Raw genomic sequence first — 24,246 nt, forward strand, 5'->3', positions numbered from 1 at the left:
TCAAAACAAAGAGCCCATGCCTAACACATTATTTGCTACCCACTGTGTTTTTCCCATGTATGAATATGAATATCTTTCCATAAAGAAAATATTCCCCCTGAGAACATGAAGTCAGACCACTTTGAACAATATATTTATTTTGGACTTACCCTCCTCTCCTCACTGATCTGGTTTATACAAGACTTATGCTCACTTAAACATGGAAGCCAATTTAAGTGCATACTTAATTAACCTCACATGTATTATACTGAGTGGAATTTAAATGAGTCTCCTTAGATGTCAGCTGTACCTCACCACGATCATCACACTCTCTTCATCAAAAATGTCCATTTGTCCACAAGCTCCTCCCTCTAGTTAAGAACATCCATTTCTGTGCCAGTGGATTCATCAAAATCTGCAATTTGCTAAGGGAGGACATTGTGTTCACAGTTCCCAAAGAAAACACCTACAAACTTTACAGTGTTTAACTTAAAGATCATATCACAATGACAATCTCTTACCTCCTGTAAAAACTTTTCACTCATCTGACTGAAATGGTGCCCTGGGGGCTTGATCCCAGACACCATCAACCCAGAACTGAACACTCGTGGCTTTTGCAAGTCCGGCTTGTATTTCTCATAGAGACTGGCAGGCGGCTTTAGCTCACCACTTGCTGCCTTCTCCTCTTTGGGAAGAGGCATGGCACATGTGGGTGGAGCATAAGGAAGCCCCACTGGAAGCAGTGAAGTGTCCACTTGGCCGAGGGCCTGAGGACTCCTCCGGATGTAGGTGATGATCTTGGGCCTCACATGCTTGGGCTTGGGCAGAATGATGGGCTTGGGTTCTGTCCTCTCTTCTACTTTTTCAACCTGGTGGTTCTCCACTCCCTCCTGTGAGGAAGGGGTGTCCTCAGGATGCAGGAAGACAGGCTCAGGGATCCCACTGGGGCAGGTGCTCTTGTCAGGCACTTTCAGGGGGGTGTTCAACAACCATGCACTGTCAGTGGGGGGTGCAGTGGCTGAGGGTGACCTGGCATCTGCACCCAATGCGTCTAGGTCCTGAACACCGCCACTAGGTGGTGGAGGCTGGTGGGTCACATTCACAGTTGTCTCTGGATGGAAGGGTGCCGGGCCACTGAGAAGAGCCCCTGCTCTCCCCAGGATGCTTTCAGTCTCAGTTGCCTTTTCTAGAATGTTCCTATCTTCTGCGACAGATGTCGTGCTCTCTTTGTGGTCACCTACTTCTGGGCTGCTGCTTTGAGGGCCAAGGGGCTCAGGGACCCCCGGGCTGTTCTCTCCAACAGAAGGGTCTGAAGCACAAGCCGCAGCACTGACTACGTTCCCACTGTCCAGTACTCTCTCCTCACTGACATCTGAGGGCCTGCTGTCAGGTAGGTCATAGGGAATAAAAGATACATGCCCATCACCTGACGAAATGCTGCCAGACGCCACTTCATCCAACTTCCTAGCTGTGCTTGCTGAAATGCTGCCAGAGGGCTGCTTATCAGCAGCTGCCAAGGAAGCCGGGCCTTGCGTGGGGGTGGTCTGGAGAGAATCCTCCTCACCCAGGTGGCCTGCTCTCTTGTCTTGCTCACTCCTGCCTCTTCCCACACCAATGGGGTGCACACTGCTGTGTGACAGGCTACGTGCCCCGGTGGCAGCCTCCTGCTGTGCTTTCCCACCTGGATCCTTTCTTTCGAGGGGTAACATGCCACCTTCCTTTGGGCACCCCAGACACTCGGCCTGGATTGCCTTGAACTCCTGCACAGCCCTGGCTTGGACAAATTTCAGCTCCGGCTTGAGCTCTCCCTTCCCCTGACCTAATTGTGCTTCTGGCTTCCTCAGGACCCCCTTCAGTGCTGAGGCTGAATCCAGACCAGGCTCTGGATGGGCAGAATGTGATGTGCTCTCATTGCTCAAGTCTGGGCCCTGTGCCCTCTCCCTCTGGGTCTCTACAGGGGTGGTCTCCTTGGTTGCTGAGGTAGATGGTTTAGGATGACACACGCTCTTTCCTTCTGAGGTACTGTCAGCTGGAGGAGAAGCTGCTCCTCGAGAGGGGGCTGTCAACATCTTCTGTGGCCCCTCCCTGCCACTGGGCTCAGGACGCAGGGCTTCAGGGGAGTCCAGTGGCGCAGGCTGCAGACGCTGCCAGGTCAGGCTCCCACCAAGGCTCCCACCGTGCTCCTTCATGGGAACATCTGCTACAACGGCAGAGCTGCTCGCTCTTTCCAAAGAATGCCTTCGCAATTCCTCATTGTCAAGGGTCTTTGCCAACTTATCCTTAGGAGCATGCCGGGGAAGTTCAGCATCCCTTTTAGCCAAAACCTCTGGACTGGCCTCAGCCATAACATTCCTCCAAGTTGACAGACTTGGTCCCTGAACACTGCGAGGGGTCTGGAGGATATCTGTGCCTCTCTCCGTTGTGTGCTCGTCATGTAGTCCTCCGTGGACGGTCAGGGAAAATTTAAAATCTTTCAGACTGGTAGGGCCAGCCTGCGATCCTTTCCCAAAGCCCTGAAATTGGTGAAATTCCTTATTGAAATGGGTACTATTCTCTGGCTCGCTTGAATTTGCATTTCCAATTTCATCTGTCAGGTCACGTGTCTCGGACTCATCATGAGAGGAACTGACCTCCAACATGATTTGATTGGCATTTGTATCCCCCAGACTTAGGATACTCTCATTATTATTTTTCACTCCATTTCTGTTGTCCCGCAACTGAGCGTAACATGATTTCTTCGGAGCCACTGGGACACTCATTTTCAACCCTTCAGTGGGGGCTGCTGGCCATGCAGTCCTACCTAATGGAAAGAAGTTTCCTTCAAGGCTATTTGATTAATGGGAAATTCTCAAGCTGCTTCTTGCCCCCTGACAATGTCACATTGCAATACCACTTTAATCATTTTCAGAGCAGTCTTAAAACCAAGCATTGTCTTGACATACAGCAGGATGACTTATCTGTTAGGTTCCTGCTGAATGAGAGCCAATTAGTCCATAAGACCTAGAGAAAAATAAAAATAAAATCATGTTATTGGCACTGACAAATAGAGGTTCTCAGGAGAAAAAAGCATGGAAAATACAGATTTATTCATAATTTTCATATTATTATTTCATTCACTCAGTCCATAAATTTCTCCGAAACCTTTCTGATAGTGTGCCTGCTGGCCAACTATGGAGAAATTAAAACATAAAATGATTAATGTTAGAAATGGATTATAAAACATATTAAATCTTAAATTCAAATTTAAAAAATCCACAGGTTCATACTTATACTGATATAAAAGGCTGGAGGAGAAGGAAAAGTTCTTCTTCACAGAATAATACCAACTAACATAAGAAAAATCATACCGTTAGAAAAAAAGTCACCATTTTGTAATCACCAAAGTAATAATTATCTTGCAACCAATGGCTGTGAAAAACATCAGGTGAATGATTGTTGGGGAACAGGATATTCACAGAATCCTAAGGTACCATTCTCCAGATTATTTATTATTTTTCAGAGAGAAAGAGAGAAAGCAGGTGCACATGAGCTGGGAGTGGGGGACGGGTAGAGGGAGAGGGAGAAAGAGAATCTTGAGCAGGCTCCATGTTCAGCAGGCAGCCTGATGCAGGGCTCAATCTCACAACCCTGAAATCATGACCTGAGCCGAAATCAAGAGCTGGATGCTCAACCAACTGAGCCAGCCAGGCACCCCAAGATAACTTTATTATAAAAGGAAAATTTTTACTTTTACTATGAAGAAATCTGGTAGATATCACCTTAACCAAGTGATCAATTTTTAAAACCAATAACAGAAGCTGATACCATGTGCTCCTGATGTTAGGTAGTTCTCAGTGCTTACATCACCTATGTAGTATTTTTGCTATAAATGTTCAACCTGAATTTAATCATGAGGAAGTAACCAAGCAAATTTAAACTGATGGACATTTTACAAAATAACTGGCCTTTACCCCCAAAATGCCAGTGTATAATCTGTATACAATGCATGCTCCTTGACTGGATCTTAGATTGAAAAAAAAAAAAAAAAAAAAAAAAGCTAGCGGCACCTGGGTGGCTCAGTCAGTTAAGCATAGAATTCTTGATTTTGGCTCAGGTCATGATCTCAGGCGTGGTGAGATCAAGCCCTGCCTCAAGTTCCACGTAGAATCTGCTTACGATTTTCTCTCTTCCTCTCCCTCCCTCTCTCTCTCAAAAAAAAAAAAAAAAAAAGTTAGCAAAGGACATTATTGGAACAATTAAGGATTCAATATGGATTGTATATTAGGTCAAGGTATTTTATCCATGTTAACTTTCTTAGTATTGTGAATATATCCGAGATATGCTTTGCTCTTGGAAGATATGTGCTTTTAAACATGACATGCTTTAGACATGGCATGTGCTAACTTATTCTCCAATGGTTCAACAAAGAGAAGTGTGTGTGGTGTGTGTGTATGAGAGAGAGAGAAAGAGAAAATGGAACTATACCAAAGGATAATAATTGGCAAATTTAGGTGACCCACTCTACAACACCTAGAACTATTCTATAGTTTTGAACACTTTCAAAATAAGAAGTTGGAGGAAATCATATCCCAGCCTTCAGGGCCTGCATGATCCAGCCCCTACACACCTTTCCAGCCTCACCTCCTACTACTTATCCTCTTACTCTCCAGACTGCAGGCACACTGTCCTCATCCTTCACATTACTGGTCACCTCCTTCCCTGCTTTGGGGCCTTTATACTCTTCCATCTGCACAGAATATGGACTCTTCTCCCGACATGATCATACAAATTCAGACTCATAATACAGGACTGTATGATTAAACAATACATATAAATATGTTAACAAACTGTGCTAACTGCACCCACGTGAGGTGCATTTTCCCAGAGTGAGGCATGCAATTTTCATGTGCTTCACATCTGTTACTATAAAAAATTAAGACTGATGACCTTAGAAGTAAATGGTATTTTATCTTAGAAAAAATCCATTAATTAACTTCTAGGTCCAAAAGGAGTTTAAAGATTTTATAGGCTTGTAGTCTCTATGATGCTTAATAGTCTTCCAAGTATTGCTCCTACTGCTAGAGTAGGAGTATCTACACAGTATCTCCCTGTGTCAGGAGATCCATCAACTTTCTTGGCAACCCAACAGCCCTCCATGCAGGGCTACCACCAAACTAGCCCAGAGTGGAGATTTGCCTCTCTAGAGCAGTGCATTACAATCCTTCTTCCACCAGAAACAACCCTTCAGGTATCTGTAAAGAGCTACTATACTCTCTTCCTCCTCCAAACCTATTTTCCTTGTTAAAGAACTCATATTCTCCCAACTGTTGGAGTATGTTTAGAAAACTCCCACCATCTAAATCCATGCCCTGGGGAACCTGAAGTCTCTCCTAAACAGGCTACTCACAGGTGCACACAATACTCCAGCTTTAGGTGCATCATCCAGGGTCCTGTGAAACCAAGACCTCCATTCACATAGTTACACCTCTAACTACATGATCTAAGAATGTCCTTTCCATGGCCGCACAAATCATCCTGTTAATTCTTTATCAGTTGAAATGCCAAAGTACTATAGGAGTCACTGCTAATCTAGAGGGATTCAATCCTAAAAATCTATAGCTGGTTTTTAGCATCCATGGGTAGGACCATAAAAACCTACCTCTGGAACTTCATCTTTTTGGTCTAGGTCCATTGTTCTATCCTATTTAAAACTTTTTGGGCCCATTCTTAATTTTTCATACAAAATATTTGCATTCCATTCTGTTTTCATACCATCTCCAAAGAGGTAAGTGTGCCTTCCTTATTATCATTCATTTCACTGATACCAATGTCAGCAAAACAGGTCAGGGGACAAAGCAGCAGCACCTGGCACCAGGAAGAAGTCTCTCCACAATGGTCCTCACTTGCTCCTCAGCATTCCATGAGCACACTCACACATGCAACCCTCTACCCACTGGGCCCTGTAGTTACATGTTCCCACGTCATCCACGAGAATGTTCTAAGAGGAGAAACTCTTGTCAATCATGTTGCTGAAATAATTATAATATTACCTTCCCTCAAACAGAGAAAAGAGAGTAAATTAAAGTGAAGAAATCTGCCTCAGCCTGTTCTACACAGTACCTAATGTTCTTCTAAGGACTGCTGTTTATTTTTCTCAGTATTCATAACTCAACAATTACCAATGATTTTTAAAATCCAACATGGGATCAGCATCAGACTCACTAGCATGTAGTTTGAGCACTACATCGTCCCTTTGCCAACAAACAAAATGTCTTTGCCCATCTTTGTTAATCAGGCATGGCTTTAGCTCTCCCCAGCTCACAGTCTCTGATGATGGGTTTGACCATCTCATCTAGAACTCTTTCAGTTGAATGCGTATACATTTCTGAATCATTAAGTGGACTGATAACATCTCTGTGCTCATATGCAATCTCTTCATCCATTTGGCACTTCAATTTCCTGTTAGCATGTTTGTTCTGTCAGTAAAGCATGAAAGGCATTCTCAGAGAAACTCAGGAGATCCACCATCTCTGCACCAACCACTAACACAATCATGAGCGAACCTGGCTAACTGACAAAATTCTCAGCTTGACATCCAAAGGCTGATGAATGCTAGGCCCATTTATGCTTCCAGATTTAATCCTCCTTACTCTTCTACTTAAAATTGTACACCTACCCAACAACTCCACCTTCTGAGCTCAAAGGCCATCTGCTCTGTGAAGACTTTCCTAAATTCTCTCTCCCTTCCCCCTACCAAAAAGGTGAAGAGGCTAGATACTGTCTTTCCTTGCCCTGAATCCCCAGATATTTCCTTTTAACACTATCAAACTACGCTTTTTAATTTTTTTTAGTATTTTATTTATTTATTCATAAGAGACACAGAAGAGAAAGAGGCAGAGATACAGGCAAAGGGAGAAGCAGGCCCCATGCAGGGAGCCCAACGTGGGACTCGATCCCGGGTCTATAGAATCACACCCTGGGCTGAAGGCAGGTGCTAAACCACTGAGCCACCCAGGTTGCCCAAACTATGCTTTTGTACATCCTATTTTATTATAGTTAAGTATGCCTTTTTATTACAGTTACATGTGTCTTATTTTTATTATGGTCACATATGTTGGTCTAATTTCTTTATTAAACTATCAGCTAACAGCTCAGACACTTCTGTTTCCCAGGCAGTGCCTGGGACAGGACTTTGCACACTAATAGTAGACCCTTGGAATGAAGCAATCTATTCTCAACTGGTGCTCAAAATGGCAAGTCACTTTCAGGACAGCACAGGCTCTATTTTTTTTTCTTTTCAGTCTTTTAAGATGGAGATTCTAAAGCCACCCTTCCCAGCTGAGTAACTGATTAGGCGCCTTCACTACAGGAGGGTTGTACCAGAATGTTCAAGGGAGAGTATGTAGAAAAATACATTCTCATCATCACTATTTGGTTTATATTTGCTATAATATTTAATTTGAAAATAAATAAAATGCAGGGGATTTTCATGTTATTAAAAAGGGGGCTGGGTTTTAAAAGATTGCAAAACAGTGTTGTACAGCCTTCTTTAGCTGCCAGGTCTTCTGTGGAATGCTTTATCAGTGTGTGAATTTTCATATAAATGTTCAAGCACTATGCCTTTGAATATAAATGCAATTCCATCCAACTTAATAAAATGTATCTGCCAAAGAAGCTCCAGCTGCAACTCCTACCATGCGATAAATTATCCTTCAGAAACTTTAGGATACAGAGAACTGTATAAGTTATGAGCCCAATATTTAACAGTAAATACAACAAAACAGAAAAGTCAAAATGCCAAATTTCAAATTTCAGTTGACATTTTTATGGACCATATATTTAGGTCTATAATATTTCACTACATTTAATAGGCTAATTTTATACGACATCACTTGCAAATAGTTACATACAAGTCGATGTACTCATCTGCTTTAGAAAGGTCCATGGTAATCATACCTCTGTATTTTCTGCAATTGTAATTACTTAACAATAGCCAGGTTCTTGGTCCTATCATAATGCTATGTTTATTCTCAACAGGCACAAGTATAGGTATCCTAAAACTTAATGCACAAGAGATCAAATGTGTTATAAGTTGTTTCACTACAAAATGGTTAAAAGTTGAATTCTGGTTGAGGAATGGTAAATACGTGTTCAGGGATGCTGTAGCTATCTGTGGTGCTGAATTTGGCAAAAGTATGCAAAATCATGTAAAAATATAACAACTCTCTGGAGCCTGCTTTACTCTCCTTATCTATGTACATGACTTGAGTAGTACATCACATATTATTCTAATATATAAACAAGATTGTGCTCAGAAAGAATATATGTGTGTTTTTCTCAACAATAGAGACTATTTTATTTTTACTTCAATAAAAAGAGCAAAGAAGAATATACATATAAATAAAATGCTGATATATGCCCTATTACAGAGAGCCAAGAAAAGGAGCAACTTCACTTTTCATAGGTTACAACAATCTTACATTTAAGCAAAATATTAAATTGATACCTAAAGTTTCTCCAATAAAATGCTGCATGTTTCTCTACAATAAACCTTATTTGCATCTACCATCAAAAAGTATTTGTTTTCTCCTTTCTCATTTGAAAAATGAATCCTTCCCCTCCAGCACAGAATTTTACCCAGAAAATATAGGGTGTTAATTTCTTACCTATTATGCTTAATAATTATTTTGCTTTGTTTTTGTCCTGCATGATTTTTTTTCCAAAATGGAAATACTTACATTGCCAATTATAAAAAAAAAAATGGATCTCATACTTAAAAAGGGGTCAAACATACCAAAGTCCCTTACTCTCACCCTAAGAACTGAGTTTGGCATTTAGAACCCTAGATTTTTTTTATATATATACTCAGAGAATGAGTATAACTCCAATTTTTCCACTTTGCATGTCATGGACATCTCCACACATAAATACATGGATTAATATTCTTTATAATTTTTAAAAATGGTCACTTTTGCAATAATTTACCCACCAATCTCGCTATCATTTAGATTTTAAGTCATTTTCAGTTTTTGCCTTTTAAAATAATTTTTCATGGAAAATTGCTGAATGGTTATCTTTATTGAACCCCTTATTTTCTTAGGATTTATTCCTAAAAACAGAACTACCGTGTAAACAGGTATGCATATGTGTACTTTAATACACAACTCTGAGAGGTTTTATTTTGTTTCCTATGCCTAGACTATATGCTAGGGTCTGGCACATATTGGATGTCCTGTAATTAAATGAATACATATTGCTCTCAAGGAAAAAAAGTCTCAGTCTTCATTCTATCCCTCTCCCTATTTCTTGCTCCATCTCCTCTCTCTCAAAACTTTGTAACTACCATGACCCAATCATTTATCATTCAAATGGGGACACTTTTTTCTTGCTTAGGATTTTTCCCAATTTTTAAATTAAAGTATAATTTATATACAGTAAAATTCACTCCTCTTACAAAGTTCTGCAATTTTGGCACATGTATACCATCCTGTGACCACCACCAGCACAATCAAAACACAGAAGATGCATGAGCTCCAAAAAGTCCCCAAAGCCCTTTTGTACATCAATCATTCCCTGCCTGATCCCCAGTCCCTGGCAACCAATGATCTGGTTCCTGTTCCTATGATTTCGCCTTTTCCAGAATGTTATTTAAATGTAACTAACACAGTGTGCAGACTTCTTTCAGCACCATGCATCTGAGACTCATCATGGTGTTGCGTGTCTCAGTAGTCTGTTCTTTTTTATGGCTAAATAAGTTTCCAGGCTATGTACCACAGTTTACCCATTCTCATGCTGAGGGACATCTGGGCTATTTCCAAGTTTTGGCAACTACAAATGAAGATATGAGAACATTCACATACAAGTGTTTGTATGAAACTGGAGCACTTGGTGGGGGAGAGGGGGAAGTTCAAAAATGCTAAATCAGCAGAATACCATCACACCAACTATAAACTGGACACACAGTCACCCTGTTTAGAACTGACTTCTCACCACCCAAGATTACCTGATCCCTATGTTTATCTACCTGTTTATTACTTGCCTCCTCTCATCCTATATAAGCTTTGGGAGAGCAAGCATCTCCTCCTCTGTTCTCCACTCTATGTTCACTCAACACTAGGAATTCATTTTCAACACCTGAATAACATTTACTGTTACCAGGCGCTGTTCTCAGCACTTTGCTGCCTTTAATTCATAACAACCCTCCAGCTAGATATCACCACCTTGTTTTATCAAAGAAGAAAAGGAGGCAGAAAGAAGTGAAATAACTTCTAAGAGTAAATGGAAGACTTGGAATCTGAAGCCCCAGCTATCATGCCAATCTTCCATGGAATCATCATTTTTTTAAATTGAAAGGCTAAAAAAAGTCTTGTTATTTTGTTACTACTTTACCTTTGGTAAGGTTGCATTTCATATGCCATTTGCACTTATTCTCTCATATCTCATATTTGAGATATCTACATATCTCTGGAGTGAAGTTATTGTTATTTTTTCAAGCAGGCTCCACACCCAATGTGGGGCCTGAATTCATGACCCTGAGATCAAGACCTGAGCTGACTGACAAAAGAGTCCAAGCTTCACAGACTGAATCACCAGACACCCTATTTTTAATGGCAAACATGAGAGACAAGCTATTTCCAGAATTCAGATTTTATCAAGAGAGAATGAGATATTTGTGTTTAAGGACCTGTCCCAGGGAACGGGGGCCAGACAGAAGACCTCTAGACTACCAATGGCCTCACAATGTCCATTCCCAGCCATCCCAAGCTTTCCCTTTCATAATTATTAGTGCCATCATCTATCTCATCACCAAAGCTAGAAACCTAAAAGCTTCCTTGGTCCTTTCCTTTGACTCACACCCTATCCATCAGCGAGGGCTATCAGATGGACTTCCCAAAGCCATCACCAGCCCATCCACTTTTCTCCCTCTCTGCTACCACATCATCTCCCACATAAGCCACTTACAAATCTCCTATCAGATCTCCTGGCTTCCAATCTTGCTTCTCTAATGAGCTGTTTCCCCTTCACAAAGCATCCAGAGTGATGTGTTGGCATATGAATAGTCATTTCACTGCCACAAACCCTCCCATGACCTCCTCACTTAGACCTGTGTAGCCCTGAGAAACCTCTCCCAGCCCCCATACTCCTCCCCTGGCAGCCTGTCCACAGGCTCTGCATTGCTCTTCACTGCTTGCACACTCCATTCCTGGCTCTCCACATGGCTGGACCCTTCTTACATATCTGGTTGGTCTTAAATGAGCCCTGACCAGACAGGCTTTCTTTGAGGTTCATCCTCTGCCCCCAGCCATAGTCCTTGATTCTTCCACAGCCTTTATTAGTTATTCTCTGTGTTCATTTGTTCATTGTCTTCCTCTCCCAACGGGACATAAGCTCTATGAGACTAAGGACCATATCTGCCCTACTAGCCACTAATCTCCATTGACCATGACAGTGTCAACACACTGTAGGCATTCAATAAGTACCGTTGAGTTAATTAATATATGGTGGCTAAATGGAATTCTTCCCAACATACTTAGCTCTCTGGGTAATGCCTTGTTGAGCATATATCCATCACAGAATATCACTAAGTATTCAAGATGGAAAGAAATAGAGACATTAATTAGTTCAAGCCTCTCATTTTACATGAGGAAGCTGCAATCCAGAGAGACGTGGTCCAAGTCCACCAGCAGAGAGCTGTCACAGCACAGGGGCCTGGCTCCCCATGGCCAGACTAGCACTCAGCCACCTTCTACAGCCTCCCAGAAACAGCCTCTCACATTAGGAAGGTGAGAGAAAAAAATAAAAAAAATAAAAAAAAAATTTAAAAAAGGAAGGTGAGAGAAGAAAGGTAATGTGGACACAGGATTCAAAGGGCTCTGAGACACAGCCAACTGACTGAACATCAACTGATTTTAAAAAAAAAGAGAGAATAAACAATAGAAAATAAAAGATAAGTAAAAGAAAGGTCCTAATCCTCAAAGAAACTGCCATCTCCTGAGGGAAAGGAGATATACTGTATACACAGCTAATAACTGTAGTAATAAAAGCAAGGCAGGGTGTAATAAAATATGCTGTTAAAAACAAATTCTAATCACCACATAACAGCAAGAAGGAAATTATAATGAGGGGCTGGGAAAATTAGATCTTTGCCCCTTGTTGCAATTTATGAATGTGTCCATGTATGTTGTGTGTGTGTGTGTGTGTGTGTGTGTGTGTGTGTATGTGTGTCCATGTGTAGACAGTCTGACAAAGACTCCAGCCGGCCACTAGACACTCACATGCACCAGAAATTGTTGCAGCATTCAAGGCCTGGTTTAGGATTTGTAGGTGTTGCTGGGGTCACATGTTCCCCCCCATTTTTCCCCAATGACCCAGTTCCTACCATGTCTTTACCTGTTTTCCCCCCAGTGGTGAAAGGCTAAGAAAAAGAAGCCTCTTAGCAATTGCGCTACTAAATATTTATCCGAAAGATACAAACATAGTGATTTGAAAGGACACTGCATCCCAATGTTTATAGCGACAATGTTCACAATAGCCCTTCCACTATGGAAAGAGCCCAAATGTCCATCAATAGATAAATGGAAAAAGAAGATGAGGTCTATATATAAAATGGAATATTACTCAGCCATCAAAAAAATGAAATCTTGCCATTTGCAACAACATAGACGGAACTACAGGGTATTATGCTAAGTGACATAAGTCAATCAGAGAAAGACAATTATCATATGATTTCACTCATATGTAGAATTTAAGAAACAAAACAAAGGATCATAGGGGAGGGGAGGGAAAAATAAAATAAGATGAAATCAAAGAGGGAGACAAACCATAAGAGACTCTTAACCAGAGGAAACAAACTGAGGGTTGCTAGAGGGGTCAGGGTGGGAGGATGGGGTAACTGGGTTATGGGCATTAAGGACAGCACATGATGTAATGAACACTGGGTGTTATATGCAACTGATGAATCACTGAACTCTACCTCTGAAACTAGTAATACACTATATGTCAATTAATTGAATTTAGATAAAATAAAAGAAAAGAATTCCAAGTCTAAAAAAAAAAAAGGTAGGAAAAAACGCTTCTATGAAATTCAAAACTGCTTGTTCCAAAAAGGATTTTGTGGGGAAAAGGGACAAACAGCTGAAATGAGGCATGGGGATTATCGATGGATCTCATATCTACTTACCAGAAAAACTGGGACTTATCTGTTCTGGTGAAAGAAGAAAATGTTGTCATTTAGTTTAAAAGACTGACAATTTCAAAAGGTAGGAAGAGCAACTGAATCTGTCAAGAGTTGGTGATAAATTCTCTGCCATTCTTTGAGGCCACTGAGAAAAACTGATATATTGAAGACTAATATTCTATCTACAAAATACTAAACAAGATCCAAACTCTTCCAACATTATTACGTGCTTGTATTTATTAATAGGAGACTAAAAAGAGAGACACGGACATTAAATCTAGATGAAATAAAATACTTTTTGATTTAAGAAAATGGAATGTATTTACATATGGGCATTTCCACTGGCATCACAAGGGCCCAGTCAGCCTTGTTGGAGGGGTATTTTAAAAACTGAGTTCAACTGTATGCTTGCAAGGCATGTGCTTTCTCCTTCTCCAGTGGCTATGTGGCCTTTTAACTCACACCTGGTTGATTCACTGCCTATGCCACCTGTCTGGCACCTGAGGACCTACTCTTAGAGCATCTTTTCTTATTTACCTGCCCAAATACTGATGCAACACTGGGATATTCCTCATGTATTTCGTGCTCCATTTCTAACCAAATACCTTACGTGTGAATATTCTTGACAAACCCACTTCCTCCTTTCTTTCCTACCACTAGTCTTATGGCTTCTATAATGTGGATGATGGGCCAAGCAGTTACAGAAGAATCCTTAAATCTACCTGAGCAGGTACACTGGAGGCTGACTCATGTAGGGAGGTTCGGAGGGTCTGACTTCACTCAAGCTGAGAAGGCAGTACAAATACTTCCTCAAACTCCTCTGTTAGGCTCCACTCAACCCAGCTTCTCCAAATGAGTTTATTTCAACACAGTAAGCACACTTGAGCTGTACATCCTTGACTCTCTTCTGTTCTGTGTGTGTTTAGGCCCTGAGAATGGACGTCAGCATTCATGATGGGTATGGCACATGACCCTCATTTATCTGCAGGACTACAGGCTGTAAACCTTGGATTGTCTGCTATCTGAAAGGAAGCAGGAATTCTTTCTACCATCATCAGGGATAAAGTGAGACTCACCTCCAACTCAAAACCCTGTACCAGGTCACTAAAAATGGACTCTTTCAAATTGTTTTCTTTCTGGAATGTGATTTTTTCTTTCATCAGAAGCACATAACCTATCTTCTGTCATATAAACTAGTTAGCTAGAATGATGAAGCTAAAAATTTAACACCCTGGTGCAGCCCAAGCAAAAAAAAGTTTGCAAACAACCAGAAAGCAAATAAATCAACTGCATGGTGACTGCAAAAGCCTCCAACTGAACAAGAAGGTATATTTACTTTCATGCCCAGGGCTTTTTGTTTGATGTCTCTGCATTTTCATTAATTATACTATGTTAATGAGCAAGGCATTTTGGATCACCATGCTTGGAATGTCTTTATCTTTAAAGAAGAGATAGAGACATGAACATAAACAGAAAAGGAAAGAATATATCACTTAGTTTTGAACCAATTTAGCCCAAAAACATGCAAGAGAAATAAATGAATATACACAGGGGAAAAGGAGTAGTTTTTCCTATACAATTGAGATAAAGGAATAATATTGCTTTAGTTGACTTATAGGAATCTCCCATTTCCTTAGAACTTGAAGAATAAAAAAGAAGATACTTCTATTCCCCCCAAAATTCGAGATTTCTTTCTTAATGAGTACCATGTCAGTATGCATTTGAATAGCACCCAACCTATAATCCCAGGCTGGAAAACTGACTTGCTAGCATTTCTGGGATAAGGCACAGGCTTCATGCATCCTAATGATCAAAACAGACAAATTTCATAAGCAACAAAAATCAAACATTCCCAGAAAGAACAAACTTGAATAAGCAGAATTTTAATGGGCATGTTTTAAAGATCTAAAGTCACAATTTAGAAATGCACTGTTAAATAACACAATATACCCCCAAATCTATTTTAATCAAAGACTCTCAAAGAAATGCTGTTAAGTTTCATGTTTATCTTTCAAATAAAACTGCCAAGAAACTACTTATTGATTCACAATTACATCCTCTTATATGTTTGATCTGTGTGGCAAGGGAAAAGGGAGTGACGTGTTACTTTTTTAAAGATTTTATTTATTTATTCATGGGAGACACAGAGAAAGAGAGACAGGTAGAGACACAGGCAGAGGGAGAAGCAGGCTCCATGCAAGGAGCCCGATGTGGGACTCGATCCTGGGACTCCAGGATCATGCCCTGGGCCAAAGGCAGGTGCTAAACCACTGAGCCAGCCACCCAGGGATCCCCAAGGAGTGATGTGTTAATTTGCCCTCCCTGATGCATGGTTCTGACAGCTTCCAGGAAGGCTCCTGACCTTTGTGTCCCTGGGGACTTTTCCTCTGACCCAGGCAGCTCTCCAAGGCTGCAGGAGTGACCCAAACAGTCCTCCATCCAATTTCTGGGACTAGAAAGTTTACACACAGACTAGTCTCCCCCTGAACACAGAAATTTGCTCCAGGTTTACTGGTAGGGACCCTTCCTAACTAAAGTGTGGAGAGAGCTCTAAAGGGGAGGAGAAACAAAAAATCTGTTTGACACTACTCTCTATGGGAACACTCTCTGACCTCAATAGGAGTTGTGATGCCATGAGCAAATCAGAAGAAAACCTCTACCTCTCCCCAGCAGCTTCCTGACCACGAAGACATGCTGGACACAGAGTTCCTGAAAGCTGATGGTCGTGACCTGCCTAATTCCAAGGGAAAGAAGTTAGATGGCACTAGCCCAAAGAGGGGAAGCTCTGCAGCCTGAGAACCTGTCAGGAAAGAGGGAAGGACAGTGGTCCTTCCTCTCTATGATAGGTCATCTGGTTAATGAGAAAAGAATAAAGTAATATGGACAATTGATACAAATTCTCTATTCCCTAACAAGAGACAGATTTTGAGTCCAAGGATGCTAGAGGAGAAAAGACAAGAGAAAGAAAAGGAAAACCTAAAGGACACTGAAGTAGCAAATTTAGGAAGCAGTGATTTACTACTTCTTTGCTTGGCATCCCATGCATGTGTGTGCTCGCATCCAAATTTGGAAACATATTATAGGTTTTCATCCCCATGAACTCAACACCTCAGCTACAGCAAAGGCATATAACACATAATGCACGGCTCCAGATGCCAATCCCATTCCTAATATGAAGAAGAAGCTAAGAATTAACAAATATATAAGAAAGCATACAATAAAAAAGACAAAGCATTTAAAAAATACCAAAAAGAGAATAAAAGCCTTTAAAAATTTGTTTTAATTTACATAAATAAAATCCACTTCTGGGTGCATAGTTCTGAGTTTTGACAAATGCACAAGAGTAGTCACCAACACAATCAGAATACAGAACAGTTGTATGACCCAAAATTCTCTCATGTCACCCCTTTGTATTCAGCTCCTCCACCACCAATACTGATCTATTCTCCATCCCCATAGTTTTGCCTTTTCCAAAATCTTATACAATGTAGTCACAAAGCCTGTAGCTTTGAAGTCTGGGTTCCTTCACTTTTAATATGGATGAATGTAGACAACAGCATCATTGCTGTATTATTAATAATAGTATTTTATTAATATAATTTGTTGTGATTATACAAATATGGTTATTCATGTAGAATGCATATTGCATTCTAGATGTGTCCACATTATTACATGTATCAATAGTCTGTACTTTTTCATTGCTGAGTGGTAGTCCACTGTATGAGCTGTACCACAATTTCTTTATCCATTCACCAAATGGAGCACAGAAGAAAACATCTCAAAGTTCTAATTAATTCCCTCTCAGATATGAGTCCCTATAAAACAAGAAAGGGACAGAGAACAAGAGCTCACAGAAATGAAAAATATGACAATTAAAATTAAAATGTAAAAATTAATATAAGGCTTTAAAGATAAAATCTCAGAAATCTCTCAGAAATTAGAACACAAAAAGGAAAAGCCAACAAAGGTGTAAATTATCAAAAAAAAAAAAAACAGAACAAGAAAATTCTCAGCACTAAAAGCACAAGTTTAGAAGGGCTCAATAGCAGCCTAGAAAATAAAAGTTGGCATGTGGCAAGGCACAGTATCATGTAATTTTAGTGCCCCAGAAATAAAGAGCAGTTCCAGAAAGATAAACTAGATTGTGGATAAAAGGAATCATACTGGCAATGGATTTCCAAACAGCAATAACAAATATCTAAAGTCAGGGGAGCAATGTTAACACTCCAAGCAATCACGATTTTACTTAGAATTCTATATCCTGCTAAACTATCAAATCAATTGTGAGTACAGAAAAAATTAATTTTCAAATGTGCAATAATTCAAATACATATATTTCTCAAGCCTCTAAGGAATATGTTTCTGAAAAATGAATATTTAAGTGAAGATGACAGGGGTCTAGGAGAGGGAGACCAAAAGAAAGCCCCAAGAAGAGAAGGGTACCCAGGGCCCAGAGATAAACTGGTTTGGACTGGAGCAGAAGAATACATGGGTATAGGAGGTAGATCATGGAAGAAAAACACAACTGGTGTCCCTGTTGTGTTGGATATTTATGTTTACTAAGCATTCTGCAGCTTAGAATTATTTTCTCCAACTGACGGAGGAGGCTGTTTCTTCTTTGTCTAAGAACAAAGAAACTTTCCCCAGAAATAATCCCTACAGGCTATCTCTTGCAGGGCAGGGGCAGTGGGCCATGGTGACTGGGTTGGCCATATCAGAAATTATTGAGTCAAGTGCAAAGGTGCAGACATCAAAACAAAATCAGGCTCTAGCCAGCAAGAAGGAAGAGGACATGGTTGTTGGACAATAACTGGCAATGCCCCCATATGACAGGTATTAATCTGAGGGGGCTACATGAGGAAATAAATGATTAGTCATAGTACATGAATGGGATCATCAGTAAATTACTGGTATTCATGTACAGAGTTACTACTGATTTACCCAAATTTCAGAAGGCTGGGAAAAGGAAAAGCATGGGAGTCTGAACTCCCCACTGCCATGTGGAGAACTCAATGGATGATACCCAAAAAAGACCCAAAAGTAGAGAATATTCAGACAATGGTGGGGCCAGGGATCAGAAGAAACCACAAAATGATTTGAAATCTGTTGCCTCTATGGAGTAGGGTTTGAAATAGAGAAGGTGGGCAGAGGAATGCAGTTTCTTGTTATAAGCTTTTTATCACTATAATGAAAGTTTAAAAAAAATTAAACCACAGATTCCTTATGGAATATTTAAACAAAATTGAAGCCAAGTGTGAAGATTTGGAACATTTTAATAAAGAGCTAAAGTTATATACTCATTAAAAAGATCCACAGAGTGACTTTTCAGTTTTAATCTAAATTTAAAATTAAGTGATCTAAGGCGATCTCACTCCACTGGAGCCCAGAAACCAACAGATTGGCTGTTCTTACTGAAATGACAAGACAGCTAAAGCTGGAGCTGAGTCAGCAGGAGGAAAAACACTCATAATTCTGGCTTGTTCAGAGAACAGCATACCCCAGATTCACTAGTGACCTGAACAGGTGAATTGAGAGGGCATTCCTTCTGCGTCTGAGCTCAACAGGCAGATTTTGAAGGAATGTTCAGCTTATTTAAGGAAGTCTCAATTAGAGATGAGAGTAATAGATTCTGATACAGCTAAATCAAGTTTTAAGATTTTCCAGCTGCCTGTAAAGTGGCAACTCAGAATGTCTCCAAATTACCAGGATGTTCTATCAGACATCATGCTACCTAGAATCATTATTTACAAAGATAATATCTGCCTATTGTCAGATTGCCATGTGACCACCACAAACCGAACTCAGGTCCTCTGGAACAAGTAATAGGTCCTCTGGAGTATGCATGCTGTGCTTTGAATCGGCACCTGCCATCCTCTGGCTATGTCATTACTCACCAATTTCAGCCTGTTTCCTCAACTGCATTTCAGTGTAGCCTAAAATAGCAGCTTGTAGTAGCAGGTTCTTGGGAGGCTGTAAGTATGATATGTAACACATGTGGTAGATATTAAATAAATGATACTATTACTACACTGCATTAAAAAAAATACGTACAACCTCATTACTATACGGTTGACTAGGCAACAGAAAAGGTAATGCCCATAGGTACAAGAAGTTGTTTAGGTCTGGTTTGCTCTTGCTTATTCCTATCAGCACCTGGGCAGAATGCCCCGGGTTCACACCTAACTTTTGCAGCAGCTCTGAGCATTCTCCCCATTCCCCTTGCTCTCCCCTCTCTGCCCATTCTAAATCAGTTCTAGAGCTGCTCCCACCTCCACCTACCCTCTGGCTATGCTGTCATTCTGTTCCCTGCTCTAGAACTTACATAGCCCATCCACACAGAATGAACATTAAGTTTCCATTCCCAGAGACTAGCTCCCTGTATAGTAAGGCACATGGAAGTGTCCTTTAGACAGACTCTAATTTCTGAAATAATTGGCTATGATCAGATAAGACAAGAACTGGCACTATGGGCCATCTGCCAGGACACAGAAATAATTTCATTTTGAAAGAAAAGAGGACATAATATCATTCTTTTTCAACACTTGTCTCCATGGTGCACATTCCTAGAGAGCAGATTCTGTGCTTACCAAGAGTCTCAAAGTACCTGGGAGTACTCTGATGAATACTATGTACTAAGCACTAGGCTAAGTTTGGTTAGGAAGAAGCAGGGTGGTAACTGTAACATTTAGACCATAATATGTCCTGTGTGCACCTGTCAAAGCTGAGTTCCCTACTTGGTTGTGGCTAGAGGCGATGGGCCTACATTTTCTGACTGTGCCCTGCTCACAGAACCTATCCCTTATTGTGAATAGTTATTTCTGTATGTGCTCCACCTCCCACACCTCCCCACCCCACTTTGTTCACAAGACCTGGGTGCTCTGGAGAGCAGGATTCTTGCCTTTCAGCATTTGTAGATCCCTTTATCAGACTTTTCGAGTAATAGGTACTCAAACAAACTTTCGTGAATCATAGATAAAATCCGTGATTTCTGATGGGGGGAATGGGCAAGCACTGCCCTCCAGGCCATGTCTGTGAACTGTAACCCCACTCTGGATGCTGGGCTTGGCACTCCCCCCTACCCTCCGAACTCCCACATCCCTCTAGGCCCACACAGGTGCTAGGAACAGGCAAAGCTGGGAATCTTCACTGCAGGGAGGCCCTTCCCCTTTCTGGTTTGCGAGCCTGTACCATCCCCATGACTTCATCAACTGTACCAGGGCACCTACCAGGTGACAGGGAGATTCCTCTCTTACCCTCTGAACTCCAATTCCTCTATTCTCAGACTCTCTAGCAGGAACCAGACATTCCTCTGAGTCCCCTATGCATTTTCTGTATTCCTTTCTCAGGACCTAGATCTCTTTCTACTTGGTATAACTATTTTCTACATCACTTCTCTTTTCTTCTCTACTATGGTTTCATCTCCTTGAGACCACAAGCCTTGCACAGGTCATCTCTATATACTTCAAACCCCCAGCAAATGGCCTCATCCAGGGCAGGTTCCCAGTTATACCTGCTGAAATGAACATTCCTGTTTATTAATAGGCATGAGAAATTAAAACCCTGTTACTTTCTAGCAACTGTCCTAGATTTAAACTTTCCTGGAAAGCTGTATACACAAACATTCTGAACTATTATATTGGGTAGTTTCTGATGATACAATTGGATATTGTTTGGAAACTATACAGCAGATTCATACTTCTTCTTCTTCTTTTTTTTTTTTTTTTTGCCTATTTTGGTGTCAAGGTAATACATGCTATTTTTCCAGGATCTACGTGACAGTCATTTAAAGAACTGTAAAAAAAAGGTCTAGTATATAAATAAGCATTTTGTGCATAAATCTATTCAACAGCTGTATTTTGAATACACTGCAGAGAAAACACAATAGGGTGAGATTTTTTAAGTGGAATCAATTGACAAAGTCATGACCCACATTTTAAAAAATGAGAATGTAATAGAAAAAAATGAGTTATTATAGCCATGGGTAAGTAAGTATTGTTTCATGGATACTTTTTCAATTAAGACTGTGTGTGTGTGTGTGTGTGTGTGTGATAGCCCTGTGAGTAGCAGCTGCAGGAGCAGAGGTGGTGCCTGGGCAATGGCAGGGGTAGCAAAAGCAGCCTGCCTGGCTTGCTCTCCCTGCCCCTGCCCGCCCTGCCCAGACTTCACCTGTACCCTTCCTTTGCTGCTCAAAGCCACCACAGTGGATGTATCTTGCTTACATCCAGGAGTCTAGAATGATACAAATACCATACTAGGCTATAGGGGAGGAGAAACTCTGGCATAATTTTGAACAAGAAGAATGAAACCAAGTTAGGCAGTCCTGCAGAAACTGGATTGCACCCCAGAAACAACAGGGGCAGAGTCAACAGGTGGCCCAGGCCAGGCAAACGATGGGGACTTGAACTGGACAGAAAGCATTAAAGACAAATCCTATGAACTCCTTCTGCATGAACTTCATGGAAGAGGGGCAGAAGCACGTGAGACAGGCAAACCAAAAGCTAGCTGAAAAAGATCCAGGAAGGCCAGCTCAGAGCAAGGTTAAGAGCATCAACTCTGGACCCAGACTCTCTGGATCTGAATCTAGGTTGACCAGCTGGGTGAACCTGAGTTACTTAATCTCTCTGTGCCTCAGTCTGTCATCTGTAAAATGGAAACAATGACAGTACCTAACTCAGAGTCGCTGTTATGAGAATTAAATTAGCAAGTATATGAAAAGGACTTTAAAAAAAAATGCCAGGTACTCAGGGAGCAGAGTATGATTGTTTGAAGAAATTTAAAGAAAAAAAAATCCTCTCCATCCCAATTGCTATAGCAAAGCTGTTGCTCTGGGTCTGATAAGGGGAGTGAACCTCTAGTATGTTGTTCTTCTTGAGCTACCATCACTCTGCTTTTAAGTATTTGCAATTATGTAGGGAAAGGCTTTTACAGCAGGGTCCATGCACAATTAGAACCTAATCTTTAAATATCTTGCTTACTTGCCTTACTGTTTGTGAATTTATCCAGAGCCAAAATTCAGTGACACTTATTACTCGCCATCACTGGGGAACTAGGTTTTCCACATAAGTTAATTTTCTAGCAATTGAGGCACATCTAAGAGCCAATGCACATGAAAGTTTGAATTATGTTAATGGCTTATAAAATATAGTGTAAAATTTCCTACTTTCTTAAAGTTTCTTAAAGTGCATCAAAAATAATTTAGTATTTCCATGTAGACTTGGTCATTTTAAATGAACATCAGTCATTGGGGTAATGTCATCGTGTTAACCACTGTGGTTTAAAGATTTGTTTGCCCCTAAACTATCATCTCCAATACAACTGTCTCTTTATTTTTTTCTGCACCCTTCCCTACTACAACTTAAAAATGTCTTGCAGCTTTCACCATTCCTTCTTCAGAATATGACTTTTTTCCTAGTTTTCTACAATCTGCAGCCATGTTGTAGTAGATATTAAAGTTCTGTATAAAGCAAAATGGGTACACTACCTATTGACTATGCTGTAGGCATGCCTATCTTCCAATGATAGGCAGGAAACTTACCCTGTAGATTTTGTGGAATCTATTCAGCTTACTCGCTAAAAAAATTATTCTTGGATTTTTACTGTTCAGGACAGCTGAGGATGCCAAATGGGCATCCAAGTTAGGCTAGGGTTTGACTAGCAATGAGTGACAGCTAAAGGTCGGAAAGGCAAGAATCCTTAAGCCTCAAATTTTATAGAAGGCTATCTACTCAGGGGCACCTGGGTGGCTCAGTCATTTAGGCAGTTGCCTTCAGCTCAGGTCATGATCCCAGTCCCGCATCAGATTCCCTGCTTGGCCGGGGTGCCGCTTCTCCCTCTCCTTGCCTCTTGCTTGGGCTCCCTCTAGCTTTCCTTTGCGCTCTCTCTCTCTCTCTCTCTCATGAATAAATAAAATCTTAGGAGAGAGAGAGAGAAGGAAAGGAAAGGAAAGGAGAGGAGAGGAGAGGAGAGGAGAGGAGAGGAGAGGAGAGGAGAGGAGAGGAGAGGAGAGGAGAGGAGAGGAGAGGAGAGGAGAGGAGAGGAAAGGAGAAAGACAGAAAGGATATCTCCTCCACATCTGCACTGTACTAGTTTCATACTGCTTCTGAAGCAAAGTATAACTTAGTGGCTTAAAACAACACACAAATTTATTATCTTGCAGTTCTAGAGGTCAGAGTCTTGCAGGATAGAATCAAAGTGTCAGCAAGAGCTGTGCTCCTTCCAGAAACTCCAAGACAGAATCTATTTATCTTGGCTTCTCCAGCTAGAAGCTGGAAAATGGATTTCAGAAAATGTACAAGGCCACCTGCATTGCTTGACTTGTGTCACCTTCTTCCACCTTCTGAGCAATTCGCCCAACCTCTGCTTTGGTCATCACAGCTCTCTCCTTGACTGGCATGCCCACCTCCCTCCTACATGGACCCTTGTGATGACACTGGGCCTACCTGCATAACCCAGGATAGCCTCCCCACCTCAGCATTCTTGACTTAATCACATCTGCAGAGTACCTTCTGACATAAGCATCCTTGGGTCCATTATTCTGCCTGCCACACCCACAGAGGCATCCAACACATCTCAAGTTCAGCACACCCAAAACTAAGCTGCTTCTCTTCCCATCCAACCCCACCACTCTGTCCATATCTGCTCCACTCACCATCTGCCTGCACATTCATTGACAGCAAGTGCATCCATCCAGTTGACTTAGGACAGGTAACATGCAGACACCTCTGTCATCCAGTTCTGTCAAGAATCCCTTCAAAAACAGTTCCAGCATCTGATCACCTCACCCCACCTCCACAGCCACCCTCAACCTGAACCACTGTCTTCTGTCAATGAGATCTCTAGAACAGCCTCGTACAAGGTCTCCCAAATCATGCCCTACAGTCTAATCTCAACCCTGCAAACAAAGGTAGACTTTTTAAGATTTTATTTATTTTACAGAGAGAGAGAGAGAGCACAAGCAGGGGAAGCAGTAGGCAGAGAGAAAGGAAGTAGTAGGCTCCCCGCTGAGCAGGGAGCCCCATGTGGGACTTGACCCCAGGACCCCAGGATCATAACCTGAGCTGAAGGCAGACACCCAACCACCTGAGCCACCCAGGCACCCCAGAGAGAGACTT

At 41.2% G+C, this 24,246-nt stretch overlaps 1 protein-coding gene across 10 annotated transcripts in view; it reads right to left on the reverse strand.

Annotated features, from left to right (window-relative positions):
* The window catches only part of MTUS2 (microtubule associated scaffold protein 2), a 588,550-nt gene that overhangs the window by 396,761 nt on the left and 167,543 nt on the right, over positions 1-24,246 (reverse strand). For all 10 annotated transcript variants that reach the window (XR_012016248.1, XM_072795621.1, XM_072795619.1 and 7 more), the window contains one exon: positions 501-2,979. Coding sequence is in view for 9 of the 10 variants with exons in the window: in XM_072795621.1 (XP_072651722.1) it covers positions 501-2,738 (2,238 nt within the window). In the remaining variant the exon portion in view is untranslated. The remainder of the gene's footprint in view (positions 1-500; positions 2,980-24,246) is intronic.

This window comes from Canis lupus, chromosome 24, assembly GCF_048164855.1.
Source record: "Canis lupus baileyi chromosome 24, mCanLup2.hap1, whole genome shotgun sequence".
In the NCBI taxonomy this organism is placed as follows: Eukaryota; Metazoa; Chordata; class Mammalia; order Carnivora; family Canidae; genus Canis; species Canis lupus.